The sequence below is a fragment of the Furipterus horrens genome, unplaced genomic scaffold (assembly GCF_987537825.1).
Source record: "Furipterus horrens unplaced genomic scaffold, mFurHor1.1.pri manual_scaffold_13, whole genome shotgun sequence".
Classification (NCBI taxonomy): domain Eukaryota; kingdom Metazoa; phylum Chordata; class Mammalia; order Chiroptera; family Furipteridae; genus Furipterus; species Furipterus horrens.
The window spans coordinates 45,658,458-45,669,740 of NW_028327183.1; the positions used below are offsets into that span (position 1 = coordinate 45,658,458).

The following is an 11,283-nucleotide window of genomic DNA, read 5'->3' on the forward strand; positions in this document are numbered from 1 at the left end:
ATTGGTTGTTTTTTGGTTCCTATCTTCCAAATCATTGATTTGATTCTCAGCTTCATGCACTCTACTGTTGTTTCCCTATAAATAGTTCTTTATTTTAATTAGTGTATTTTTCATTTCTGGCTGGATCTTTTTTACGCTGTTGAAGTCCTTGCTAAGTTCCTTGAGCATCCTATACCCAGTTGCTTTGAACTCTGCATCTGATAGATTGCTTATCTCCATTTCTTTTAGCTCTTTTTCTGGAGTTTTGGTCTGTTTTTCATTTGGGCCGTGTTTCTTTGTCTCTTGGTTTTGGCAGCCTCCCTGTGCTTGTTTCTGTGTAGTAGGTAGAGCTGCTTTGACTCTGTGTCTTGGTCGTGCGGCCTAAGGTACTAGGTGTCCTGTAGGGTCCAGTGGCACAGCCTCCCCTATCACCCAAGCTGGGTACTCGAGGTGCGCCCTCCATGTGGGCTGAGTGCACCCTCCTCTTGTAGTTGAGCCTTGGTTGCTATTGGCAGATCAATGGGAGGGACCTACCCAGGCCAGTCAGCTGCAGGGACTGGCTGTGACCACTGACCACCAACCTCCACCCTCCATGGAGGGTCAGCTGTGCAGGGGCAGGGGGGTGGTGCTCCAGTGTGGTCTGTAGCTGTCCACTGGCTGCGCTGGCCCTGGGGTTTCCCCAGTGGTGCAGGCCAAGGTCAGCCCACACCTGTGTTTTTCCCGGGGCCGCCCTGCCTGAGCTGTACAGCAATCTGAGGTGGCTGCTAACTGTGCTGGGCTTGGAGATTCCCAGGTGAAGCCAGGCTGTGAATCTAGGCTGGCTGCTGCTAGTGCGGGGCCTGGGGCTCCCTGAGGCCAGCTGTGGCTTGTTTGGGAGGATTTAGTACGTTGTGAAGCCTGAGCCAATACCAGCCACTCATATGGAAAAGCAGCTTGGGTGGGCCCATAAGTTGGGTGGGGCAGAGTCTCGGGATCTCCAAGGCAGGTCAGAGTTAGCCAGACTGACGGAGTCTCAGATGTGGCACCAGCTTCCCAGTTCTGTGGGGGGAGGTTTAGGAAAGGGACAGTGGCCTCTGCTCGCCTTGATGTCAGACACTGCAGTTCCTCCCTGTGTGCCACTGGTGCCTTTCAAGCTGCTACCCCGGTGCTGGAGCTCAGAGGGGGTAGGTGAGTCTGTGTGGGGCTCCAGCAGTTTCTTTCACCGCCTCAGTCCCCCCTGTGTTTTTGCAGCCAGACTTATCTTCCTGGCACTGGAACCATGGAATGGGGTGGGGCCTGGTGTGGGGCTGGGACCCCTCGCTCCCAAGATACCCCTCCCGAATTGTTATCCACCACACACAGGTGAGGGACCAGCCCTTCCCGCGTCTGCTCCCCTCCTACCCGTCTGGATGGAGGTGGTTTCTTTAATTCTGTAGTTGTCAGACTTCCCTTCAACTTGATTTCTGACGGTTCTGAGCAATAATTGTTCTGTACTTCAGTTGTAATTCTGAGGTGGTTGTGCAAAGAGGTGAGCTGTGTCTGTCCATGCCGCCATGTTGACCGGAAGTCTTGCAAGGTGTCACTTCATAAGGCTGCATATAAAGTGTCCGTGTACGGGGTTGGGACAGGACACGAGCTGGTGCCGGGCTGCTCTTGAATTCACAAGTCTGGGATGGGATCCAGGCTTGTAAATTGAGGGAAACAGACAATTTGGTTCGTGCCCCTGGTTCAGACCAACTTTGGGAAATTTGGGACACTCAGTGTTCACTAGCCCAGCGTTCTGCTCTCAGAGAGGAGGAACTGAGTTGTTTTCTCTCATTCTAAAAGTAGTGTGTGCTGGTTATATAAGAAAACATAATTTCAGCCAATCTAGAAAGTTCTCAGGCAGCCTTGGAGAACCCCAGGGAAGCTCACAGCCCAGAGCTGTCTTGGTGTGCAAGGCTTAGGCCTGGCGACCTGGGGCAAGTGGAGACTTCACTCAGCCTGGTTTTCTTCGAGTGTGATAATGAAATAACAATTACTGTAATAACTCTTCGCGTTAAGGCTTGGGGAGTCATAGATGTATTATTCAGTGCACTGAATACAGCGGAGAGGACGGCACAGTTTTTGATAAGGGTTTGTTGTATTCATGGGTGTGTTGTCACTTAATTGTTCAACTCCATACACTCAGACACAAACATATCTGCCCTCTCGCTAAAGCGGGTTCTCGTGCGGACTTTTCTTCATGAGAAATGCTGTGCCGGGGGGTTAGGGGAGCAGCAACATCCCGAGCCCTGATCTGAAAGCCAGGAGGAGGGCTGTTCCGGAGGGGTTGCAGCTGGAGGTGGAGGAGGGAGGGTTCTCCAAAGCTGGGCTAGGGCACTGACAGCACCCCCACCTCCCCGCTCTAGTAGGGAGCAGCCTCCGGGGACTCCCGGCAGGGAGAACACTGCCTCCAGAGTGGGGCTGGCTGGAGGGAGCCCGTGGCTGGCACAGGATGGTTCCAGATAGGGAACCCTGGCTTCTCTGCTTCTGGGAACTCAGTGGGCTGGGGCTCTGGGCACACGTCCCCTCACGCATCTGTTTTCTCCGCTCCCCAGCTGCCCACCAAGGCCCTGGTGCCCGAAATGGAGGATGAGGATGAGGAGGATGACTCAGAGGATGCCATCAACGAGTTTGATTTCCTGGGCTCCGGAGAGGATGGGGAGGGCTCCCCGGACCCTCGGCGATGCGCTGGAGAGGGGCCCCACCATGAGCTGGGTGAGTGCAGGGTTTCTGCCAGCGCTCCTCAGCAAGGGTGGTTGGGGTACATACGGCCACCTGCTTCCTGCCCAGGGTCTCCGCCGGATGAACGTACTTCCTGAGAGGAGGCCTGTGCCCCTTCCCTGGAAAATCCCCGTGGGGATGCAGGCAGGCCTGGCTCTTCCTGAAGCTGGGCCACCAGCCTTCTGTGCACATGTGTGCAGCTCTTGGTGGACCTCAGGGAGGAAACAGGATGGGAGCCAGTGGGAGAGAGGCAGTTGGGCCCATGGGGCGGTGCTGTGTCTTCCTCCCTCCTGTGAATCTGAGCTGTGGGCCCTCGAGGCCACGGAGCATCCTGGAGACTGAGGCCCTGCCAGGGCAGCCCACTGAGGGTCCCAGCTCAGTATCTGTCCTCTGTCCATCCCCCACCCCACCCAGAGCCCCAGTGCGCCCTGGGGCCAGGGCCCCCCAGCCTCCCCACCCAGGAGCGTCTTCCGCTGCTGTGGCAGGGGAGAGTCACCTGTGCGTGGCTGGGTTGAAATGGTGGGTGACTCCTGCCCGGTGCCTCATCCCTGCAGAAAGCCGGCGGGTCAAACTCCAGGGAATTTTGGCCGACCTCCGGGATGTGGATGGGCTGCCCCCCAAAGTGACTGGCCCACCTCCTGGCACACCCCAGCCCCGGCCACACGAAGGTAAGAGGCCCCTCCACCCTGGCCCCCCCATGGTGGAGGGAGGCTGCAGAGCTAAGCCCAGGGCTTCTGTGCCCTCAGGGTCGAGGCCGGCCCTTAGCCTGCAGCCTCCCTGCCCCAAAAGTTCGTCTGTCTGTCTCTGTCTCCCCCCCTTTTGTCTGTCCCGCCCTGTCTCTCCCTGCCTCTTTCTTTCCAGCTGTGATTCTTGATCTTGTCCTCTCCCTCTCTCTTTCTCACACCTCATCTCTCTCTCTGCCTCTCTCTCTCTCTCTGTTTCCCGGACCCTCTCTACCCCCTCCCTCCCCTCCCCCCACCAGGTTCCTTTGGCTTCTCCTCAGACGTTTTCATCATGGACACTATCGGGGGCGGGGAGGTGAGCCTGGGGGACTTGGCAGATCTCACCGTCACCAATGACAACGACCTCAGCTGTGATGTAAGTTCTTGGGTGCTCACCCCCGCAGCCCTCACTGGGCGTCCTGCATGGTGCCCACACCTGCTGAGCGCTGCCTGTGTGCTCGGCTTGTGCTCAGCCCCTTCCATGGGAGCCCACTCAGCAGCTCGCGCTGTTTGACTGAGGGGCGCCAGTGCAGGCAGGTCGGGTAGCCTGATGGGCCCACCAGCTGCAGAGCCTGGAAGACTCTGGAGCCTGTTTCTGTGCTAGGCTCCTTCTCCAGGGGACGCTCCCTCCCACCCTGGCTTACTTAGGTGTGCCTCAAGTCCAGGAGCCCCCACTGCTGGGGGCAGGGCGGGCGGGGGCACTGAACCTAAGTACAGCATCAGAGGAGGAAGGGGGCTCTGGGCTGGCAGCAGCGTGGGCAGGACAGGCTGCAGAAAGTCGGACTTGAGCTGACCTTTGAAAGGAAGATGGCCTCTAGCCAGCGACCCACAAAGCAGGCCAGCCTGCGCCTCGGGGCGCGTGGAGGGCTGGGCTGCAGTGAAAGGAAACCTTGGGGCCAGTGTTCTTAGCCTGAGGGCTGCGCGCGCCTCTGGCCTTCTGGGAGTGCTGGGTTAGGTGTGCGTTATGTTCCCGCACAGGGGGCAGAACGCTTCCCGGGGATTTTAGCAGGACCTCAGGTAGTTGGTGCCAAGGCCCAGTGACGTCAGGGGCGCTGCTGTGGGAGGCTGGGAAGGGAGGCCAGAGCTGTACTTCGAGTGGGGGACCCGGTCCAAGCATGACAGCCCACCCCACCCCCGCTCCTGGGGCGTGTGCGAGTTGAGGCGGTCACCACACAAGGCAGATCATGTGGCCCCTAAAGAGTGGCAGCTGGGGCAGGGACCAGAGCCTAGGTGAAAGGGTTCATCAGGTGTGGGCCTTGTCTGCAGGCAGGGCATTGAGGCTTGCTGACAGTTTGCTTTTTGTCCCCATGGTCCCCCATTCAGAGGGCAGCACCACCGTCCCCCAGGGCATGCACCGTGTCTGGGATTTGGCACCCCAGCCTCTCCCCACTGTGTGTGCTTGTTCCCATTTCCACACCTCAGGCCCCCTCCCCCCCCAGCTCTCTGCATGCAGGCCTTGTTGCCTCCTGCCTCGGGGACTTTGCACATGCAGGTGTCCTCCTCAGTCCCTTACCCTCGCCTAGTGAAGTCCTGCTTGCTTTGTTGCTCGCTCAGGAAAGCCTGGGGGCCCCACAGGGGTTGTTGGGTGGCCAGGCGCCTCTTCCCACTGAGTTTTTAATTCATAGCCCTGCCTGTGCACAGGTGGGATGACCTGAACGTCCCCTCCAGGCCCTCTGAGCTGGGCAGAGGCTGTGGGGTGGGTGGGGGCTGCCGCCAGGCCAGGAGAACAAGGGGAGCCTCTGGGACTGGAGGCCCGTCTCTGGAGGCGGTTCCTGTGGGTCTGGATAGCGGGGGACGAGTTGGAGTCCTGGACGTCAGTGTCTGCTGGGCTGCCAGGGAGGCAGGGGGGCACTGAGGCACTCCCTTCCCCGACCCCAGCTGTCTGACAGCAAAGACGCCTTTAAGAAGACGTGGAACCCCAGGTTCACCCTCCGCTCACACTACGACGGTGTCCGCGCCCTGGCTTTCCACCACAGCCAGTCGGCCGTGCTCACCGCCTCCGAGGACGGCACGCTCAAGCTCTGGAGCCTGCAGAAGGCCGCCACAGCCAAGAAGTGAGGGCACGGGCCCAGGGGTGGCGGCTGGGGGCGGGGGCGGGCGACAAGGGGCCCTCAGTGACTGCCGTCTCCCCACAGGAATGCTGCACTAGATGTGGAACCTATCCATGCCTTCCGGGCTCACAGGTAGGGAGGGAGGCGCCCCCAAAGGCAGGCTGACTGCTGGCCCGCTCATCGCCCTCCGAGGCGCCGATGACGGGTGGCAGGGCGGCGGGGGCTCTGAGGCCTGGGCCCCTGTGCACGCGCCCCTTGCTCCTGGTGCTCTGAAGACCATTCACTGCCCCCCCAGCCGGCTCTCAGCACAGCCTCCAGAGGCGGAAACAGACACGGGGGTGGGGGGAGGCAGAGGACAGGCAACCTCCCGCGGGGCACAACCAGGTCCCCGGAAGCTGAATTCCTCTTGGCCACCCTTGAAAAATGCTAGTAGAGAAGGAACTTGAAGGTCTGGGGAGAGGGATCGGGAAGGAGGGAGCGCTGAGGTTTCTGTCTGGCCCTCCCCACCCCCTGCCTTGTGTCGCCCAGGGGCCCCGTGTTGGCAGTAGCCGTGGGCAGCAACAGCGAATACTGTTACAGTGGTGGGTCAGACGCCCGCATCCACAGCTGGAAGATTCCAGACCTCAACGTGGACCCCTACGATGGTTATGGTGAGCCGCTCCCTTGCCCCGCCTTCCTGCCCCCACCCATCGTCCACCAGGGTCCCTTGGTTCCCCCGGCACACATAGCCGTGTTCGCCATGCCTCGCACTGCGGGCACTGGGGCGGGGCGGAGAACGGGCGCCCAGCCTGGTGCTGCGTGGAACGGCGAGGCTCAGCATGTGACCGAGGGCCAGGCACAGTGGTCGCGCTGACTCGGAACCAGTCTGGGGGCCGGGGGCCAGCCCCCGGGGAGGCTCTTGGGGCTCTGCCAGTGTCCCCGTGTGACTCAGCCGGGGGCGCTGGGGAGGGGAAAGCCGGGCAGGCGAGAAAGGAGAATTTAGCTGGGCCAGTGTGCAGGGAGCGTGGGCTTCCTCCTTGGGGCACCTCTGCACTTAAAGTGAAGCGACCTCTGTTCACTGTCTGTCCCTGCTCTCTGACACCTCTTCTGATCACACAGTTGGCTCTGCAGCATCCTGTCGTGGCAAAGTGCAGAGGTCTGTGTGTTCCTCAGGGAACATGCACCATTTTCCCAAGAGTGGTCTCACCCTGCCGCAGGTCAGGGGTCAGTCCCCAGCAGTATGTACTCTGGGCCAAACGAGCTGCCACCCACTGGGCCCCAGCAGGGCCCAATCAGAGCCTTCCATGTGGACTGGGGAGACCAGAGAGGCAGTAGTGGGGGTGACTAGAGGGCTTTGCAGGGTTTGGGCAAGGTCAGTGCACAGGGCAGGAAGGACTGCAAGGCCCAGGCTGTGAAGAAGAGTCTCAGGCCAGTCACCATTGTTCCTTCTCCCCTTAACGAAGCTTTAAAAAGCATGTGTTGAGTGCCCACTTTGTTTCAGTCACTGTTGTGCACCCCCGGGGGACAGCAGGGGACAGGGAGACATCCCCGTCCTCTGGAGCTTCCATGCTGGGCTGCCTCTAGAGCCCTAAAGTCTTCCCAGAAAAGCTGGTGGTCATAGTGTGAGCAGCCGCCGGGTGTGTCACAGAGGTGACAGATCTGTGGGCGTGACAGCTGTGGGTGACTGTGCGGCAGAGCTAGTGCTCCGGGCTGTCCACAGTGGTGCTAGCTGCCCTGACCCAGTCCGTCTCCTCCTTTCGGTGGATCCAGACCCAAGCGTGCTGAGCCACGTCCTGGAGGGCCACGGGGACGCTGTGTGGAGCCTGGCCTTCAGCCCCGCCTCCCAGCGCCTGGCCTCCTGCTCCGCCGATGGCACCATCCGAATCTGGGACCCCAGCAGCAGCAGCCCGACCTGCCTCTGCACCTTCCCCACAGCCAGCGGTGAGTAGGGGGACATGGGGACAGTTGGGGCCCTGACACCTCACTGAGCCATGCAGAGCTGGGGGCCCCATGAGGAGGTGACTCCTGCACCTCAGTCCTGGGCAGGACTGGCCTGTTAAGCATCCTTCCCTCGTCCCCACCCGCAGATCACAGGATCCCCACCTCAGTGGCCTTCACCAGCACCGAGCCTGCGCACATCGTGGCCTCCTTCCACTCTGGCGACACCGTCCTTTATGACATGGAGGCTGGCAGTGCCCTCCTCACGCTGGAGTCCCAGGGGAGCAGCGGTACGAGGGCCCCGGGGCTGGGGTCCGAATGCATGCCTCCAAGGCCCCGGTCTCCTGTGGCTTTGGTGACTGGAGGCTCAGCCAGTTGCAGGTGGCTCCTCAGCCCGTCGGGGGCGCTGAGACGAGGCCCCGGCCACTGCTGTAGCCATCAGCCCAGCGTGTTGGAGGGCCGAGGAGGCGGAATGTCCGGGACTTGCCGGTTGGCCCACGAGGTGGCGTGGAGAGGCCATCTCAGTCTCCGTCACCCTCCTGCCCACCCAGGACGGGCCTGAGTGCCCGCTGTACAGATGGGACACTGGCCCAGAGAAGGGCGTGGCCCGGTGTCCGCCTAGGCAGGGGCAGAGAAGTGGCGGCATGGTCCTCCGCTTGCCTTTGTCCTGGTCTGATTCCCCCGACGACCCTGCTTTTCCTTGTAGGCCCCACCCAGATCAACCAGGTGGTGAGTCACCCGAACCAGCCCCTCACCATCACCGCCCATGACGACAGAGGCATCCGCTTCCTGGACAACCGGACAGGTGAGGCCCTGCCTTCCTGGCGCCCCAGCTCTCCGTGCTGTGGGAGGCAGGGGTGGACCAGGCTCACCACGGGGGAGGCTTGGTCCCCTCCAGCCCTTTCACCTTCCCAGGCCAGGCACAGAGGGGGACGGACAGTAAGCCGTGCCCCTCTCCCCTCAGGGAAATGCGTGCACTCCATGGTTGCCCACCTGGACGCAGTTACCTGCCTAGCCGTGGACCCCAACGGTGTATTCTTGATGTCGGGAAGTAAGTTGGGATGCCCCTGGCCTGTGCACTGGCCCCGAGGCAGTGCTCTGGGGCCTCCCTGAGGCAGGGAGCTGGGCGGGGCACTTCTCCGTGGCAGGAAGAAAGGCGGTCACGGGTGACAGCAGAGCACTGTGCACTCGGAGCCCACCGGAGGCGCTTTCCCGCGTCAGCTCACTTACTCTGGGTAACCCTATTGTATGGACGGGAAGTCTTACGTGACCTGCACAGCCCGGCGGGCTGCAGGCACTGAAGTGTGGGTCTTTTGACTCGGTCCCCACAAGCTTTTTTAGTTATTTGTTGCCGCCCTGCCCTCTGTGGTTAAGGGCACCGAGGCCCAGCGGCCGTGCCTTGAAGGGGTGGGGTGGGACTTGGGCAGATGAAGAAGGGGCTGAAGCTCCCCAGGGGGTGATGGGTGTGTGCTGGTGGGAGCTGAGCCTGCCAGGGGGAAAGGACTGCCACTGGCCTCTGCTGCCCAGCGTGGGATCCATGTGGGGTGTGAGCAGTGGGGGGAGGGAGGGTGTGGACGGCCCTGGGCCCATCCTGTGCTGCCTTGACGGTGGCAGCTGTGTCTGAGGAGAGGGGTGAGGGCCTGTCAGTGAGAGGTGTCGCCCGGGTGAAGGGATTCCGTATAGGGCCAGGTCCCCCCAGAAGGGGGCAGAGAGAGAGCTAGCCTCCGCTACAGCCAGCCTGATCTTCTACTGCCCAAATCTGGCCGCCTCCCACCAGTGACTCATGGCCAAGGCCTGGCCCCTTCTGTTCCTAGCTCTCTGGCCTCCTCCTCCTCCTCCTGTCCCCCCACCGCTGCTCAGGCTGATGCAGCCACCCTGCCCCCTCTGGGTCCTCAGGGCCTTACCTACTGTCCCCACTGCTTGGAAGGCTCTTCTCCCTGATTCTCCCCTTGGCCACCCTGTCCTCACACTAACCGACTCCTGCCCACAGCACTTGTGACCACCTGGCATTGTTTATTCTGTTGTCTTGTTTACTGTCTCTCCCACACTGGAATGTCACCACCACAGGGTAGGGAGATTTGCCTGTTTTGTTCACTGCACCCCCAGGGCCCAGTACACAGTCGTTGTTCCGTAAATACTTGGTGACAAGAGGGATGGATGGCCGGAAGGGATGTCAGGAGATGACTGGGCAGAGGTGGGAGGGAGGAAGACTGAGCCCCCACCAGGCTCTGAGGCCTTCGGAGAGGCCAGCTGAGGGGCTGCATGGGGTCTGAGTGAGGAGCCGTGGCGCTTTGGGCGACAGGTGCCGCTCTGCTCCCACCCTGCACAGGCCACGACTGCTCCCTGCGCCTGTGGAGCCTGGACAACAAAACGTGTGTGCAGGAGATCACGGCCCACCGCAAGAAACATGAGGAGGCCATCCACGCTGTCGCCTGCCACCCCAGCAAGGCCCTCATCGCCAGTGCAGGCGCTGATGCCCTGGCCAAGGTCTTTGTATGATGCCCACCTGGCCCCGCCCTGGCCGGGGAGCGGGGCTGGGCAGGCGGGACTGAGGTGAGGAGCTGGGCTAAGAGGGAGGCTTGGCCCTTCCTAGGGTGGCATTTCCTGCAGTCACACTCGGGGCGCCCTGTGTAGTCCTTGGCATTCAGAGGGACCCAGAGCTGCCTTACCTCTTGTACCATGGAGGTCGTGGTTCAGTCTCCCCTCCCTTCTGTCTCCCATAGGTGACTCAGCCTCAGTCTGGAGGCCCTGAGGCCCAGCCTCGTCCTGCCTGCCTCAAGCCTGGTGGTGCTAAAGACCCTTTCCCCAAGTGGCCCTCCCCTGTGGCCTGCCCTTCCCCCAGCCTCCAACCTGGGGAGTCGCTTCCTTCAGGAATCATCCTCCAAGATGGCCTCTGGGAGTTTCATCTCTGCCGTGACACCTGCTCCTGGTCTCCTGGCTGCCTTCTCGGGGCAGCACAACCAGGGCTGGGTGTCCTTGGGGATCAGCTTTTCCAAGATGCCAGAAGGTGCCAGGTTCTCTCTTTGAACCCCCATGCCTCCTCTCCATCCTTCCAGACCTGGGTGGGAGCTGCGCTGGGAGGAACCCCAGATGCCCCTGCTGTGAGTCCACTGGTGGCCACGGAGCCAGCTGGACCCAGGCTATCCTCAGTGGGAGTGCTGGGCCTGGCCCACCCCAGAAGCACACCCAGTCCACTGCCCTCCCCTCCAGTTCCCTCAACACAGCTTTCCAGACACTACCCACCGCCTCCAGGGCCAGTAACTGCCTGGGGAGCAGGCAATGCCCTCTGGGGAGGCACCCGCCCCTACCTCCCTCAGCAGTCCTCCAAGTCACCCATGGGGAGAGATGGTCTGCTTTTGCCCCTCCCTGGGGCATGGAGAATGGAGTGGGGTCCCCAGGGTCCCCCATAACTTCCTGTATATCTGTATAAATAAGTGGGATTTTAATGACCCCCCCCCCATGTTGTTATCACTGTGTGATAGTCTGTCAGTCTCCTCTCCTGGTCCTCCGCTCTCTCCCTCTATTTATTTCACACTTTTTTTGGGTCCCACCCTGAGCCCTCGGGCCTCCCTCCAGATTCCTGTTTATAAGCCCCTTCCCTTCTGTCCTGGACTTGTATGTGAAACTTGCCTCAATAAACCCTTTGGAGTAAGATGGGTGGCAGTGCTGACCGTTGAGGGGACCAGGGACTTTGGGGGAGGAGCTTGGAGAGAGGGGATATGATGATGGGTTTGGGTTTTGTGGTGGGGCAGGAGGGGTGGGGGGCAGAGAGGGGCCCAGAGCCTGGGTAGAGTGTGGGTGGAGGGACGGAAGTCGGGGCACAGGACCGAATCTCCCTATGCCCCTCCTTTTTGTCCCTAAGTGCTCCCTCCCCAGGGGCCGCAACAGCA

At 61.1% G+C, this 11,283-nt stretch overlaps 1 protein-coding gene across 1 annotated transcript in view; it reads left to right on the forward strand.

Moving 5' to 3' along the window:
* STRN4 (striatin 4) overlaps positions 1 to 11,047 on the forward strand; it is a 26,407-nt gene extending 15,360 nt beyond the window's left edge. Inside the window, exons 7-18 of the mRNA XM_090260769.1 lie at positions 2,538 to 2,697; positions 3,258 to 3,371; positions 3,686 to 3,801; positions 5,304 to 5,479; positions 5,561 to 5,608; positions 6,005 to 6,126; positions 7,226 to 7,396; positions 7,543 to 7,683; positions 8,100 to 8,198; positions 8,358 to 8,444; positions 9,723 to 9,946; positions 10,117 to 11,047. Of these exons, the coding sequence (XP_090116895.1) occupies positions 2,538 to 2,697; positions 3,258 to 3,371; positions 3,686 to 3,801; positions 5,304 to 5,479; positions 5,561 to 5,608; positions 6,005 to 6,126; positions 7,226 to 7,396; positions 7,543 to 7,683; positions 8,100 to 8,198; positions 8,358 to 8,444; positions 9,723 to 9,892 (1,404 nt within the window). The 3' untranslated portion in view covers positions 9,893 to 9,946; positions 10,117 to 11,047. The remainder of the gene's footprint in view (positions 1 to 2,537; positions 2,698 to 3,257; positions 3,372 to 3,685; positions 3,802 to 5,303; positions 5,480 to 5,560; positions 5,609 to 6,004; positions 6,127 to 7,225; positions 7,397 to 7,542; positions 7,684 to 8,099; positions 8,199 to 8,357; positions 8,445 to 9,722; positions 9,947 to 10,116) is intronic.
* Positions 11,048 to 11,283: the final 236 nt, after the last annotated feature.